This window comes from Sphaeramia orbicularis, chromosome 15 (assembly GCF_902148855.1).
Source record: "Sphaeramia orbicularis chromosome 15, fSphaOr1.1, whole genome shotgun sequence".
NCBI lineage: Eukaryota > Metazoa > Chordata > Actinopteri > Kurtiformes > Apogonidae > Sphaeramia > Sphaeramia orbicularis.
The window spans coordinates 32,105,424-32,122,360 of NC_043971.1; the positions used below are offsets into that span (position 1 = coordinate 32,105,424).

General features: G+C 37.0%; 2 protein-coding genes across 3 annotated transcripts; both read right to left on the minus strand.

The window, feature by feature from the left end:
* Positions 1 to 4,737: 4,737 nt before the first annotated feature.
* On the minus strand, positions 4,738 to 16,338 carry LOC115433792 (autophagy-related protein 16-1). Of its 2 annotated transcripts, XR_003937423.1 has the most exons (8): positions 16,106 to 16,338; positions 15,951 to 16,014; positions 15,796 to 15,880; positions 14,354 to 14,427; positions 12,670 to 12,921; positions 12,486 to 12,590; positions 10,847 to 11,156; positions 4,738 to 4,748 (listed from the first exon to the last, which is right to left on the minus strand). XR_003937423.1 is itself a non-coding variant. In XM_030155296.1 (7 exons), exons 1-7 carry the CDS (start codon positions 16,191 to 16,193, stop codon positions 11,147 to 11,149), a joined length of 678 nt encoding a protein of 225 aa, XP_030011156.1. In that variant the 5' UTR covers positions 16,194 to 16,338; the 3' UTR covers positions 10,696 to 11,146. The 2 variants fall into 2 exon arrangements, 1 of the variants encoding a protein (XP_030011156.1); XM_030155296.1 differs by lacking the exon at positions 4,738 to 4,748 and having other exon boundaries at positions 10,696 to 11,156.
* Positions 9,017 to 10,396, minus strand: tex36 (testis expressed 36). Its single transcript, XM_030156654.1, has 4 exons — positions 9,873 to 10,396; positions 9,653 to 9,793; positions 9,383 to 9,457; positions 9,017 to 9,271 (listed from the first exon to the last, which is right to left on the minus strand). The coding sequence occupies exons 1-4, from the start codon at positions 9,921 to 9,923 to the stop codon at positions 9,017 to 9,019; spliced, it is 522 nt and encodes a 173-aa protein (XP_030012514.1). The 5' UTR covers positions 9,924 to 10,396.
* Positions 16,339 to 16,937: the final 599 nt, after the last annotated feature.

Below are 16,937 nucleotides of genomic sequence, written 5' to 3' on the forward strand. Positions count from 1 at the left end.
TCCCTGTGGTCATTTTGTCTTCAGCACAATGTAACTACCGGGAATGAACCCAAACACTCTTTTGATCAACACAAGCCAACAGAAAGCAACCAACTGAAGCATATGCTTGAGATGAACAGGGAATAACAGACACAGATTTTATTTGAGGAAACTCTCATACCTCCAGGTGTATGATTCGTTTTTCTCAAAATCAGTTAAGTAACATTAAAGACATTGAGCAATAAATTGGACCTTGTTGTCAAAATGATGAATGGCCAAGTTAATATATTCTGGAACAATGAAAAGTGGCATTTAGCTATGATAAAGCAAATAATTCACATTCATTGGCAGCCTAAATTCAGCTGCCATACATAAGAGAGATGAAATGTTATATTCCAAATTGAATCCTACAAAAATGTATTTTCTAAGTACAGCACTTACCTTGAATTATGTTCCCTGTTAGGGCAGCACACTGTCCACAATCTATATGCAAAGAATCTATTTGCCTATGCACAATGTTCTGTTGCACTTGCAGAATTGCAGTTGTACTAAATTAATGTAATGCCGCAGATTAAAACATTAGCAACATTGTGGTTTAATATCATGATTTGCTTTTGTTTATACACGAGGCGCTAAAGGATGACAGGCAACACACACCTCTCTAATCTCTTCACTGTACAGTGGGTATTTGAGAGGATCAGTAGTGTGTGACTGCATATTTCTGCAGACAGACATTATTTCTTCCCTCAATTCCTCCTGGCAGAGATCTGAGTGTTTGACCTTTTTAAAATGCAAAGCGATTCTTCTACTCCAGAGAGTGAACGGGAGGCTCATGATTGTGCTACTAAATTTGAGGGACTTAATGCAGTAACTCACAGAGAGGGAGTTACTGCACCTGCTGAAGTCTTGACTTGGTTACGGGGATACAATAACACCTCCAAGGGTTATGTTAATCTTTAAAGACGGGTTATTCTTATGCTGCTCCACTCTTTACCTCATTTGAATGAATATTTCACTGCAACCTTGAATCAGTGTCTCATGCTTAAATCACCTTATTGCATAGCATATCCTTGTACTTGTACCTGCTGTAACATATATAACCCTCAGCTCTTTTCTTTAACATCTATAATATCAAAATAAACCACCACAGTCTTTGTTCAGCATTCATCCACATCAGCCCATCCATGTTTTATTTGATAAATCAACATGAGTGATTCTTAAATGAATCACAGTGAACCATCAAAGTTTTTCATTAGACTGATGGCAAAAAATTTACATCTTTGCTCTTTTTTGAAAAGTGAAAAGTACTCAAAGTAATTTCACATTAACAAAACACTTAAATTAGCAGAATCACAAAAGTGAAGATCATGTTCAGAACCCGAGAGCATTACAAACTGTGACACAGAACTACATATGGGATATTGTAATGAGCAGCTCATGGGTGTGTAATTTACATTTTATAATAATGTCAGATTGTTAAAGTATGTCATTGTGCTGTATGTGCTGTGTACCTCCTCCACTAAGTGCACATACAGCGGGAGAGAATGTCTTTTAACATTGCCTTTGAGATGGCAAAATATGATTCAAAACCCAGACAATACCACTCTCACTGCACTCACATCTGCTGTAATTATGTTCCACTGCATTAAGGCCTCTGACACATTCATAGCCGACTCTGGAAGACACTTGGATACCTTATTTCCTCAGATTTATGCCTCCACTAGAATGTAAATGAGGCAGATTTACTTCTAACATTTATTTGACTGGAGACTATGTGTGAAATCAGATAATTAGAGTTGTTTTGAGGCCTCTGGGTGTTTTTTGCACACTCCTACAGCAGAATGTAGAATACTGTGGATAGTTATATGTGGTGTTCAAACAGTTTCCAAACCAAAACTATACATAGAGTCGGTAATTGAGATGACGAGAGGTAATTAACAGCAAGTCATAACTGTAGAAAGTGTCTGTCTCAGTCGTAAATTGTAAACTTGCAGGTAACTTCATCTTGATTTCTGAAATGATTTTTGACAGTATAAATACAGAGGATACAGGATGAGTATTGCCACTTCTCATCTCCACATGTGGATCGCTTTATCATTGTATCTAAAGAGATTAGAATTCTATGATGTTGAGGTTATGAAGGAGCAGTGTGGATGTAACAAAGAGGTGGAGCTTCCTAAGTAGTGATGAAATACTTGGTAACACAGTTGTGATGTGTGAAGTCAAACTGAGGCACTAGTTGAAGCTAAAAAAAGTATGTTTCTGAGTATAAGATAAGTTATCAAATGCCAAGGACTGTCTTATAACCAAACAAAACCAGGATCACGAGGCTAAAAGACTGACTGTGCTTCAAATTCCACGGACTCTCCAACATTAAAGACATCCTACAAAGAGGACATTTCCCGTAACCAAAGCAATTCTGCTTCCTGCTTCAGCCCTATTCGTACAAAATGACATAGTCTAGAATTAGATTTTCTTCACATTAACTATGCATAATAAATCTATCCATCCTTGTATAACCTATTTTTCAGTGTTCTCTCAGGTGGGATACTTGAACACACTGCAGCTTGTAGGTCTTTGTTTACAACAAGCCTAATATAATTTTACTCACCACCTACATACAAATTAGCATGCAAACTGTGTTGGAGGTTTGAAAAATACATGAAGGAATATGACTTAGCGCAAGGATAGGTCTGATCTTTGGAGACAACGGTGATGTTCAATGCCATGATCCAGTCCAGTGGCCCCATTTCAGCTGGAGTATGGGTGGCAGGCCTGGACATTATAGCAGGAAAGACTCCAGTGTAGTTTAAACACATATGTACAGTGAAAAGAAACATAAACACACACACACACACACACACACACACACACATAAACACACACAGAGCTTCATAGCTGAGGTTTAGCAGGGGAGCTCTTATCTCCACAGAACAAACTCTTCGAATGATGGGAATGTTCTCAGGATGTTATCTTGTCCTCTGTGGAAATGAGATAGCCTGCCACCTTTATCACCACCCTCAGACTCTGGAGGGCCCCTCACCATTACAGAAACAAGGGCCACTGTGCTGCCAAGTGAAAGTAACCAACTGTCTGTCCAAATAATAAGACTACCAGGGAATTGGAAGTGCTGCAAATACAATGACTGATAGCAAATGGGAAGAAGGGAGGAAATAAGGTAGTTTTAACTTGCAGAATGGATAAACTTTGTGTTTGAAATGGATGTACTTTGTATGCACCTGTAATATAAGGTAACATATTATTAACTGTGTTCATTACACTGGTCAACAACAAATTTATTGTTTAAGTTTTTTGAGCTGATTTAGGATAATTTTGGTGTGCTGAATCCAAAAATCGCATTCATTTTGCTCAATCAGGTCAACTTTCTGAACTATGCTACATATTGGCTTTTTAACATTTTTGCTTACATTTATGGGCATTTTCACATCATATGATACAAAATTCTTTCATATTTCTTGCAATAAACGAGTTCTGAAGATTTTACTTTTGCCAATTTATGATTAATGTTTTTTTTTTATATTACAGGTGAATGAAATGGCTTCGACTAGAAGATCTTGCAAAAATAAGCCTGACGTATTCTGCTACATCTGTGGTGAATACACCATTGTACCTAACAGGAATCCTGTTAGAAAATGATTTTTTTTTCTCTTAAAACCTATTTTGGGTGAGAACTATATAAACAATCAACTGATAAAGTCACAAAAATGTAATCAATTTTGTGAGAAGATCAAATTTTTCAAAATCAAATTAGCAAAAAAACCTGACCTGATTGAGAAAAACAGATGTCATTTTTGGATTTAGCGGTGCAAAATGGTCCTAATTCAGTTGAAAAAACCTAGACAACTTGCAAAAAACATTTTTGTAACCCAGTGTTATCAACATGACGGTCTAAATTCCTTGTAGGATTTCAACTTAATTTTTATGTATTTGAATGGGACAGCGAGTATTAATGAACATACATGATTTCACAGGAATGTAAGCACTCCAGATTTTAGCCAAAGCCTAGTTTCCATCCGTTGTCCCACAGAAGATGTTCCATAAAAAAATACTAAAAGCACAAACAACTATAAAATTGTACACAATAGCCAGATATTTCAACCATGCACATATTATTTACACTATACACAATACTTTCCACATTGTTGCACCAGAATTCATGCGTAGACCAGCTATCGCACATTATCTAAGACAAAATAAACACATCTAAATCTGTACACATCACATCTATCATTATCAAAGACATATTCAGCTATTCACACATCAGCACATCCTAACGTCAGTCTGTACACACAACACCGATCACACTACTGAGCTCATACACACAGCTAACTTAGATCCAAGTCACTGTGTTATGTGTGGGTGCAGTTCTGATTTGACCGAAGTCAGTTTTTCATCCAAGCTTTAAAAGAGTTGTATGCGGGACATTCTCTCAGAGTTGATGGTGATCTGTTCTACAAGACAGAACAGTCTGACCAAATGTAGCGCCTATGGGGTATCACCAGGTCACCTCTGCTGGTGGCTCTTGTTGTCCTGTGTAGATTATTGAGTCATTTATTAATTAATTCCCTCAACAGAGGAGGAGCTAAAGAATCTAGTACCTTGTACAGGGTGACACAAAAAAACGGGAACTTTTTAACAATCCAATAAAACCTAGAGTGATGGAAGAAAAATATTTTATTCATAGTAATTGAAACCTTAAAACATGCCATTTAAGAAACAATGACAGAATTTTCAATTTTTAAAAATTACTTCCTGTAGATGGCGTCCTCCTGTACGAATGCATTCTTGAAATCTGCTGTTGAGATTCCTCATTGACCGCTGCAACATCTCAGCTGGGATACTGTGAATTTCATCCTGAATTCTCTGTTTTAACTCATCCAGAGTTCTTGGTCGAGTCGTGTACACTTTACTCTTGAGATAGCCCCACAAGAAAAAATCACAAACGGACAAATCTGCCGATCTAGGGGGCCAGGGAACGTTACCGAATCTTGAGATCACACGGTTACCGAACAATTCTTGCACAGCCGCCAATGGTTACTAAAATGGGGGTGTGTTTACTTGATCAAGGTCACTGTCTCGCAGTGCTGCCACTTACTCATGTCTGCCAATACGCACTTCACAAATTCCCGTTTTTTTGGGTCACCCTGTATATAAGACAGGCTGAGTTTAGATTAATCATGTTTTGGAAGTTCAGTAACTTCTTTTTTTTTTCAGAATATGACAATGGTGGTGAGATAAGGGTTTTCTTTCAAGTATTTTTAATGCTTTTTTTTTTTTTTAATAAAGATCATCTTTCCTTTTGCTTTAATTACAGGACAAATTCATTGTGGCATTGTGCACCTCACACAATGCTTAAGCAATGTCACAATAAATCTGGAATTTCTCCTTATGGGACTAATAAAGGCATATCTTATCTTATCTTTAAAAATGTCACAACACTTATTTCCATCCAGAGTTGGTTTCATTTTTGCTAAGATCTTGTATTGATGATGGAAGAGTCGAACCACTGCATTAAGTCTTCTCCAGCACATCTCCAACTTTCTTAATGATGCTCAGATCTGGACAGATCTGTGGTGGCAAATCCATGTGAGAAAATTATGTCTCATCCTCCCTGCGCCACTGATAAATCCTGGTATTGTTATCTTAGAACATGCCTGTACCATGAGAGAAGAAAAAACTCAACTGATGGCAAAACGTAGTCATTCAGTATATTCAGGTAGACATCTGACCTCATTTTCTGGACATATAACATTGCTGAACCTAGACCTGACCAACTGAATCATCCACCTCTCTTCTCACCCTGATGACCTGTCACTTTGGACGAGTCAATCTGGACTCATCAGACCACATGACCTTTGTCCATCGATCCACAGCCCAATCTTTATGCTCTCTATCAATGGTTGCTTAAGAAAAGAGAAGCTTCTCACTGCATCTAGGGTTAAAGAACATGTTGTGGGTGAAACATACATTCATGGAAAAAATTATTAGACCATCAAAAACAATGGTTATGCTATCAAGAACTAACTCCTGTGTATATCCTGTGACTAAAACAGATAGAAAAGAAGACATGGAATGCCTAAAAGCACTGTTTTTGTCAGTACAATGCCATAGCTACTGATGTAAGAACTTAAGTGATTTTGGTTATTATCAAGAAAACATAGGAAATGGCTAGAGATCAGCTCTGAAATTCAACTCTTATGAGCTATTTTTGCTGTTATCATCATATTTGTCCAAATAAATGTACCTTTAGTTGTACCAGGCATTAAAATGAACAAGAAAATGAAGAAAACAAGGGTGGTTTAATAATTTTTTCCACGACTGTATTTATCACTGCAGTAATTATCAAATGGAAGAATCTGAACTATTTACTGAGCTAAATCCATGTGGTGGTTTTTTTTTGCTGAACTATCTATATATTGCTTTTTCTCACCCATAAGTAAAAAGTATTAGCAATGAAAAAATATATATACTGTAATTCTAAAATACCTAGTCAGATAACTGCACTAAAGTCAGATTGCTAAAACCCTATAAAAATGATCTGAGGAGACATATTGTCAATGTACACAATGGAATAGCTCTGGCTGCTGCTGCTGTAAAATGATGTTAAATGTGTTAAAAAAAACAAACAAACTATAAAATGCTAGATTTGAACAAACACAGCACTTGACACATTACTGAAAAGAAACTGAAATGTGTAATGACTAACTCCAAAATAAATCTAAAGAAACTTCAAGTGCTAGACATTAGTTATATCTGGCAGAAGAATAAACAGAAAACATATTCAATGCTATATAATTTAACCACTGTGTCTCCATGGCAACCCTCTTACCCAGTCACAGCTTTAATAAATAGGTAATGGACAAAATGCAAAATGCACAACTTTGTAACTTCAGAACACATGCCAAAATCTGACATAAAAAACACAGTGAATTTAGCTCAACAAAAAAACAGTTTTCCATGCACACAACGGTGTCTGTCAAAACAACACAGCAGCTTTTGTGAAAAAAATACACACACGGTGTACCATAGCAACACAAGTCTCCCTCCGATTGCTGTTATTTTGACTGTCTGGCAAATCCACCTCTTGTTTTCAAAGCTTTTTTTTTCATTAACAGGTGCAAAACCTCTCAACTCAACACATCAAAGAGACACATGCACCTGCGAATAAATCACAGCAAATGGTAAGAATCCAGACTATAGGGCCTACAAACACCAAAGAGGCAGGATTCAAAGTGTCTGATTTCATATGCATGAAGTGCCAGGCTTTGGTGGTTGAATGCTTGTTTACTGAGATGTGTCTTTTGTCCTTGGGAGAAGGTCTGATATTACACCGAGCAACTGTATTAGTGTATTTGTAGTTTCACTTCAACACCATAGAATGCACTTACTTGACTGAAACATAAAATGGCACATGTGACACATATGTGCTGACAAAGGTGCATAAGAGTTGTTGTGCTGTATTTTCATTCTCATTTATGCTCATGAGTCTCTCTGATTGATAGAATAGTGTTGGTGGCTTCAGTGTGGAGCATTTGTTCAAGTTGTGGCAAGTCCAAAGCAAAGTGTTTTCTGCAAACTACACCCACAGAGACTAATGTGCCAGACAACCAGTCAAGACCAGACAGAGCCAACTGTCAAACACAAGCACAGGTGTTTTCCATTTATGAAAACACCTCTCCCTCTTGTCCACACCACTGCAAGTCTTTAAAAGTCTTTTATATTAATTTGGATATGAGTTTAACACATAAAATTCCAACAGCTGTGCTTCTGTATCATTTACTGGGAAAAACTCGTGCCTAGATCCCCCCCCCCCCACTTCACAGCTGTTTTTCTAACCCCCCCCCCCACACACACACACACACACACACACACACACACATCACCACCACCACCCCACCCTTACACACACACACACACACCCTTCAAAGGTATGGTCATATCAAATCCCATGATATCAATTGTACACCTGCATCCAGGGATCAGATTCTGGCAGCAACCTGTGAGATAATCACAAAGTGAAATCACAAAGGGTGACAGTTCCAGATGAATGACTTGCTTCTTGAGATAGAAATACTGCGAGGTCTACTTCACCTTTTAAAACTGTAACAGAGTCCTGCAAGGTCGGTGCTGCAGCTCATTATCTCAGCTAAAAGAAAGCTTGTGAGAAGAGGAAAAAAAAAAAAAGATCTCACTGGCGGGTACTTAAAGAAAGAACACAGCTGGTCAGAAGATACTCTGGAGAAAACATGAGCTATTGGAAAGAGTGGCCGGGGATGCTCTTCACTTAAGTGCCTTTCTCTGAGCTGTATTCGCCGTCATTCGCTCCCACGCTTTTCTTGTTTTGCAGAAACAGTACATATACTCACATCCTTTACATCCCCAAGGGTGAAACAAACCCTTACAATATGACTCAAATGAAGCTTAATTTATTTCATATGCTCTAATTTAATGTTTTCATGTTGATATGCATTGAATAAAAATAACTGGATGCTTTTTTAAAAAATATATATATAATTATTTCCCTCCAGATTTTCTCTCAAAAAGCTTGCACATTACACAGGGGTTTTGGTTATTACATTTTCAAGGAAGTTGGCTGGAGAACAGCTGATGAATCTCCAAGCCAAACTGATATCATGCAGAGATGCTGCCCTCTGCTGGCAAACCTAAGAACTACCAGGAATATTGAGATTAATGCTTTCCATTAATAGGCATAATGTCATTAGAAAACCAAGCTTTCTACATAAGTGCATTAAGGATTGTTGGAGGGATCTTTTGCAGACCTTTGAAACATCACCCACATATGATGACTGGTCAACTCTGAAGATCAACTAGAGACTCCAAAGAACACAAAACAAGAGATATACTTCTCTGGATGCAATTCAGTCTTCTTTTTTATTTAAAAGCTGAGCTTATCTGAAAGCTCACCTGACCTCTCAGTGATGCCATCTTTTGCCTGTGAGCTTTAGATGTAGAAGAGCTGTGGGTATCTGCCAACACTTCCAGGGTTGCTGAGAGGTCAGAGCTGTGCAAACCACATGAAATGCTCCCCTGCCTGAGCCAAAGCTGCCTCTGCAGACTTTTGCAGGTGGTTGCGGGGGAACCGCCTGTTGCTAGTTGGAACATTATCGGCCTGCATCACCTGGTAGTCGGTCTGGTGGATCGTGAAGTTTGCCCTTTTCTCTCCGGAGCCACTGTCGGCTCCGTCAGGGCACAGGCAGAAGTGGGAGTTGTGCTGGCTCAGGCCATCAAGGCACTTCCTGCGTCCTACACCCTGAAGAAAAGTTTTTAACTGTTAAAATTTGTGTTCGAGTTATGCTGAGTTATTCAAGTTGTACTGAGTTTGAAGATTACATAACCTTCTCACCGTTCTCTTCATACTCACATGGGTAAAGACAAAGATGTTGTCTTTAAAAGCTTGCTTGTTGTCATGGCTTGAAAAGGGATAGTCTCTGGGTTCCTGTGAGGGAAGTCAAAAAACACATATTTTAAGTGTGATGAAGTAAAACTGGATAAATACACCATCTGTTTATTTCACTGAAAGGCTTTGATAAGAACAACAGAGGATCCCTCAGATACACTAAAGGAACTGTACAATAACTACACTGTGAAAAACCAAGCAGAACACCTTATGCTACACTATCTTTACACATACCTTTTGGGGTTCATATTTAGGATAGCGCCTAAACTCCAAAGCCTGTGGCAAAGATGATTTAACCTGAGTCAGCATGATGCCAGTGCTGGTAGAAGTCTCTCGACTTTGTGATTCTTTCCCTGTTGAATCTGAATGAGCAAACTGAGAAGAAAATGAAAGAAAAGCCCATTACACGCCAGTTTTAAATATTGCTAAAACCAAACAGAAAGGAAGTCCTTACCCATTTCCCATCATTGCTCATTGATGAATATCGTTTGCCACCTTTCACCATTTTGTCAGTTTGAGATTTTGTTGCTGTGTACTGTCTAAGCTACACCACACACAATGCAACTTGCCAACTAATGCAAACACTGGTGACTATGGAAACGTGTTGCAAACAAACAACTTGAAATGTGATCTGTTTGCCAGGGTGATGGGGTGGAAAAAAAAAGAGGAATTTTGTACAAAATCATTCTGCTTATCAACCAAACCTGAAAACACACCATAAATTATACAAAGGGCATTACTATTGAATATTAAATCATATCTAATCACATATTGTATACTTAAAATTTCTGTTTCGATCAGTTTTTAAGCTTAACAACTTACCTTTGCAGTCAAAATGCCACTGAATCTAGGTTCTTCTCAGTGTGTTCAAGTGTGTAATGAGCATACCCTTGTTCTCTATTATGAAGGAGGTCTCCAATTACCTCCAGGTTACATGATCACCTTTATCTGTCACCAGAATGGCATGAAACCTACTGCAGATTCAAAAATCTATCTATCTATCTGTCTGTCTGTCTGTGTCTGTGTCTGAAACAAACAATGCATTGACTGAAAGACATTAAAAAGTGTTTTCTTCTTTTATTCCATGTCTCCAAGTCTTAGGGGTGATTATTCTAATCATCCATCCATCCATCCATCCATCCATCCATCCATCCATCCATCCATCCAACCAACCAACCAACCAACCAACCAACCAACCAACCAACCAACCAACCAACCAACCAACCAACCAACCAACCAACCAACCAGGGTTTAGAGAAAAGGCAGAATAAGACCACTAGTACCTTTATTTTTCACAACTTGCAATTCCAGAGCAGCCTTTTACAGTTAAACATAGTAAAACCAAACCATGATAATTAAAATACTTAGACATTTCTTTGCAAATACATTTAAGTTAAAAATTGAAGTGTAAAGATAAGAAATAACAACAAAAATTAATCAGTACATATAGAAAACATGGTTATTTATGAACTCATTTAGCTAAGAATATTTACCTCACTCTAAAGGGAAATTAAAAACTAATAGACAAGAATTCCTTTGTTGTCTTTGGATTGTTCCAGTTTCAGACATATGCAACTGTGTTTCAAGTACTTGGAAGTTGACAGAGGTGATCCTTGTGGGTGATCAGTGTGCTGTACTAGCCTGTCCAGGATTTCAGTGGGTATCAGACTTTTGGTTCATCTAAGACAGTTTTGATGTATGAATTTCCCTGGTGTGGCTTTTGCTCCGTTATTGACCCCTGAAAATGAGAAACAGAGTTAAAACTACAAACAACACCATCAGTTTGAATAGAGTACAATATGTGCCATCTGTGTAATGTTACTTTGACATGTTTTTAATCAGGTTAAAAATAGCTACTGACTGAGGCGGAGCTACTATGTTTTAATACATGGTATAAAGAGAAAAGGTCCTGCCCCTTCTGGTTATGCCCCAGGAACCCAACTACATACAAAATAACTACGACAGTCAAAGATGAGATACAAGTACTTTTTTGATCCCCTCTAAATTATGGCATCATTTACACAAATGATGTTTGTCAATTTAAAACATAATTTTACAAGTCTAGAAAGTCGCAGTTTTTGGTACAACTGTTGAACTATCACAGTCTGAGGATACGTTAACATTAAGCCTACACCAAAAAGTCTTAAAGTTGGCATCACTGTAACCATTTCTCTCCATGAGTTGTCTCTGCAACTTCTACATGATCAGAAATGCAGTGATTTTCAAGTGTTTTAACCCATAAAGACCCAAACATCCACCACTGACCCAAAGCATCTACTGATCTACAACGTTGAATACTTGTTGATCCACTAATTCTATCAAAACGTAAATAATTTAAGTAAAATGCAGTTTGTCATCTTGTCATGGTCATCGGATATTATCCATTTGGATGTTCAGAGGCTCTGTAGTGAACATGGAAACAGCGTCATTGATTCACCAGTGAAATCCATGTAGTTTGACACATGACAACAGATGGAGACAATTGTTTTATGTTCAGTTAATGAAATATTTTGTTGAAGAAGTCACTTTTTCCTTCATTTTTTTCTGATTTGATCTAATAACCTTTGAATCTACCCTGACCTTTTATGAACATCAACATAATTAGTAAATTAAATATAAGAAAATAGCAAAATGCAAAGGATAGTATTATAATAAATGGTGATAAATCCCATGAGAAAAGTAAAAAAAAAAAAAAAAAAAAAAAAAGAAGTTGTGACCCAAACAGATGTGGGTCTTTATGGGTTAATGCTTTTTCACCTTGCTCTCCAAGTTTGAGGTGAAATATACCGAGGCAGCGGCTGCTTTGGTGTTGGTGATTTGGCTCACATGCGATTACATATGGAGTCCATTCAGCTGTTTAACACAAAACTAGATATTTCTTCCCTATCTTTGCCATGAACATGACTCTCTTGACTTGTACAATTACCTGTTGAACTGACAAACATCATATGTGTAACTAATGGCACAGTTCAAGTGGAATAAAAAAAAAATTCTCCTTTCACCACTGACTGTTGTTCAGAATTTTTTCCAAAGTTAGGTTTCATAGGACAGTTTTTATTGCTCTTACTCTGACGGTGTCGTTTCTTTTGTCACACTTGTCACCGTGGAAACCTGATGCTTTCCTATTTCTTTACGCAAGTGCTTCTTCAGTTGTGTGATCAAACGTTGCCACCTATAGAAATGAGTAAACAATTAACTTCAAAGTAACACTGGTTCTATTAGATATGTGTCATACGTGCCTCCCTTCCTACCTTTCCTGTGTGTGGTTGTACTCATTCATCCTGTCTGCCTCCTCTCTCTTCTCCTTCATCCATCGCTGCAGAAGTCCTTCTTTCGCTTCCAAAGCCTCTGCCAGGGCTTCTTTGAGTTTTTTCTGCTCTGTATGCAGAGCTGCCAACTCTTTGGACTGACACTCTAAGGTGAACTCATATTCTGACAGAGTCGCCTTCAGGGTGTGAGTGTCTTTTGCCAAGCTCAGAGCCTCTTGACGATAGTGGGAGACACTGAAACAGCCAGTTAATGATGATGACTTATTGCACCTAATCAGCCTGCGGTACTGGCAAATTAAAAAATAGCACACTAGCATTTGTTAATACACTATTTGCAGAATTAGTGTTTTGAGATTCTGTAATCATCCAATAAAACTGAAAAACATCTGGTGCCCTGCAGAGACTATGATTCATGCTTCATTATCAATGTGGTCCAGTGGTCATAGATGACTCTACCACAGCATTAAAGTGCAATTTTATGATTTAAAACCCACTGGTTGCCATCAAACTGCATAATGTCATAAATTAAGAAGCCATTCTATTCATTCATTATATAACTGAAGTGACTGTAAAAGCATTTTTTGCAAAAATAATGTCTAAAAAAACCAAAACAAAACAACTGGTGGGGCTCTCAATGAAAAAGACTATTGTCTAGCAAGCATTTTCAGTGAATTTCTGTCATTTGTGAGAGCAGGTATGGCAAAACACTGATGTGGGATTGCTGTGATTTTTTTTTTTTTGCGATTTACTTCACTGCTTTAGAAAGGGGGATTTTAAACTCTCTTATACAGGCTTTACTTCACTGATCCTTTTCTTTTTTTAGACCTTTAACAACTGTTGCTGTCTTCCTAAACCCAGCTCCTCAAAAGAGGATGCAGTCTGAATAGGTAGTAGAATGTTTGGTTAAAAAAAAAGTCTATTAAAGAAAAGATATCATCATGTAAGACTTATTTTGACATACATGAAGGAGTTGATGAGTTGATGAGTCTAAATAATAGAAACATCTGACAGAAAGATGACCACTAATGCACTTTCCTTTTGCTTAATGTTTCATTCTGCTATTGTCCTATGTAATTTTATGTGTTTCTATGTCTTCGTAAAGCACTTTGAACTGCCTTGTGTATGAATGGTGCTATACAAATAAATTTGCCTTCTCTTGCCTAATGTTTTTGATGGTGTTTGTAAATGATGTTGAAGCACAAATATGAGTTTGAGAGTGGTAAAACTAGATTTAATTTCAATGATGATGACCCCAGGAGCTAACACATCAGAGTATAAAGCCATCCAAACTGAAAACATTGTTAAGAATGGAAAGTTTCCAAAAAAATTCCATTATGGCCACAAATGTGCTTACCAGATGACTTTAGTTGGTTTAAATTCCAGAAAAGTGAGTTGTGACCTACTGACCATGGGAAAAAAAAAAGTGCATCCTGATGTGGGATGAGTTGAAAATCACTAAGTGTTATCTTCAATCACTTAATTATTAGAAAAAAAAATACAGTTTGCAAAAAAAAGCTTTAACCAGTTGTTGAGATAGCATGAACGATCAGGACGGAACCACCTCAACCTCATTTTGAGCAAGAAAAACCCTTAGAAGAGACTGCTACATTGTGAAATCTACTAATAAAAATGTTTGTGTATGTTATTATAAAGTAAAACTTATTACCGTGACTGCCAGTACTGTAGTTCAGCTTCTTTCAAATACAGGACAGATGTCAGGTCAGAGACAGTCTGAGACAACTATGAAGATAAAGGATGGATTCATCAGTTTAGTGGCGACGTCAGAGGTCATCTCCCAAACAATCAGTCTCACATACAAATTACAGACTGCACGAGAAAGCATTTATGTCCATACTGACTAAAACCTTCATTGTTGCTTTGGGGAATCTCAATCCCATTGTTATTATTATTATTTAATGTAGTTACATGAATAAATAGTTTAATATAAAATAAGATATGGCTTTATTTATCCCACCATGGGGAAATTTCAGTTAACAGCAGTGACACACAACAAGCAAGTGCAAAACAGATAGAAAAAAAACACAAATGAGTGACAAATTAAATATAAAGAGAAAGATAAGAAATGTGGTATTTATATAACTATTTATATTGGCTAAAATTTACTTAGGGGGTCAAATGAGTGGCCATTTTGTCAAAAAAAAAAAAAAAAAAGTTGTAAGAAATGCATAGAACTGTGTTGAAATAATGCTAATACATTTGTGCACAGACTACTGATATTATTTGACAGTGGAAGCTCTATTTTCTGAAATATTGGATTTTGAATAGCACGTGTATGTGAAAACTTTTGCTGGTGTATGGACATGACATTACCCATGATGATCTGGTCAGTGCCAGTACTTTATTAGTAATAAACTTACATACTTACTATTGCTAATTCTCCTCTTATTCATAAATGTTAGTACTGTGGATCTAAAACAATAACAGCTGACACAAAAACACAAAATGTGGCAGTGGACGGATGTGACATGGTTGTTACAGATCCCATCATACTGATGCTCGGCAGCCATGTCACCGTTTCCACAAATGATCCCTGTGCAAAAACTAGTATCATAATTATTTATTGCATAGTTTATCATCATACTAAAGAGTAAATAACAATATAGAATTGTTATTTCTTTATAAAAATGCTTATTATTAGAAAACTGTTGATTTAAAAAGTGACGTGTGACATTCTTAATGCATGTATTGGTGTAACATAAGCAGGATGGATCAGCACCATACTCCATATCGCAACCTGTAAAAATAAAACATGTGATATGTAGTATATAATCTTGTAAGAAAAATTGGGGAATCTAAAAGAAAAGAATATTTGTTTTTCAGGTAAATTCAGTTCAAATATAACTTGGCCATTTGTGACATGAAAATATAGCATTAATTGTGATGAAATTGGACATTTTTGAGCTGAAAACATAGTTCATATGACCATCAACATGTTGCAACAGAACTGAAATCCTGTAAATTTGCATAACTTGCATTTACCAACACAAAGTTCCTTTGGGGATTCACTTAGATTGATTTCTTATGCACAAAGACAGAAATAAGACCTCTAAGCAAATTTTAGTCGATATAAAAATAAGATGAACTCACCTTTTCTGCCAGATGTTCACTCTCTCTCAGCTGGAGGTGAAGGAGTCTGGTGTGTCTCCCAACTTCAACCCCTCCTTTGTCTAAACTAGAAATTAAAGAAAAACGTGAAAGGTCGTACATCTAAGAAACAAAAGTGGTTTATCTGCATTTCCAACCTTTTACAGTGGACCTCTTCCAGAATTTCTTTGCGTATTTCAAAACGCTCTTCAACTTGAGACACTGAAAGAAAAACAGTAGAAGTCAGACTTATCGACGGTTTAGTGAAGACAGAACGGCAGTAAAAGGCTGAGGTTGTGATCTGAGGTCTTACACCGTGTGTAGACCCCAGTGTAGGGCACTTTCTCTGTTTGGTCTCTATGCTGGAGTCGAGTGCGCACGTGATTTTTCCAGCTTCCCATTGCGTACAACAAAGCACACAATAATTATCAGCAAAACTCGACCTACTAGAGTTTGAATCCCTATTCCAGACAGTTTTCTCTGAGTTTTATGTTAAATGACATAGTTTAGGGAGCAGGAGGAAGTGGGTTGTTCTGTTGTGTTATTCTGCTGACATCCTTGTGAGTTTTCACTGCTCCGCCCACTTCCCCATCAGCTGCTCCACATTCTCATTGCACTCCTAAAAACAAAACAAAACAAAAAAAGATTTTATTCATGAGTATTAGGCCACGTGTTACAACAAAATAAAGAGAATAATAATAATAATAAAAAAAAAACACAATAAAGATTTTACTTATGAGTATTAGGCCACATGTTACAATAAAAGAAAATAAAATAGAATAAAAAACAACAACAACAACAAAAAAACATAATACAATACAGGTTTTGATAATAAAGTCATGATATTACAAGAATGAAGTTTTAAAAATGTATCCATATGAAATAATGCTGTTGCCTGTTATTAAATCAAATCTTTGATTAAATTAAAGATTTGACTGGATTGTGGCATCTGTTCAACTAACTTAGTAGGTTGCGTTCAGGTCTTATTGTAATTTTGACAACTCTGGTAGTAAGTAACATCAAACCTTTTTTCTCATGAAAAGACAAGAGATAATTATAAGAAGATAATATGATTGATCCCGCAACGGGGAAATTCACTGATTAATGCCGTAAAAAGATAAAGTACAAAGAAAATGTGCATGCAG

Bases quoted from the DNA above. Each gene is read 5' to 3' on its own strand.
- tex36 (XM_030156654.1), bottom strand. From the start codon at position 9,923: ATGGTGAAAGGTGGCAAACGATATTCATCAATGAGCAATGATGGGAAA. The intron at 9,794-9,872 runs GTAAGGACTTCC...TTTTCTTCTCAG, and splicing joins TGAGCAATGATGGGAAATGG to TTTGCTCATTCAGATTCAAC. The intron at 9,272-9,382 runs GTGAGTATGAAG...ACTTTTCTTCAG, and splicing joins ACATCTTTGTCTTTACCCAT to GGTGTAGGACGCAGGAAGTG.
- LOC115433792 (XM_030155296.1), bottom strand. From the start codon at position 16,193: ATGGGAAGCTGGAAAAATCACGTGCGCACTCGACTCCAGCATAGAGAC. The intron at 14,428-15,795 runs GTGAGTTCATCT...TTATCTTCATAG, and splicing joins GTGAACATCTGGCAGAAAAG to TTGTCTCAGACTGTCTCTGA. The intron at 12,922-14,353 runs GTAATAAGTTTT...TGGCTGTTTCAG, and splicing joins CTACAGTACTGGCAGTCACG to TGTCTCCCACTATCGTCAAG.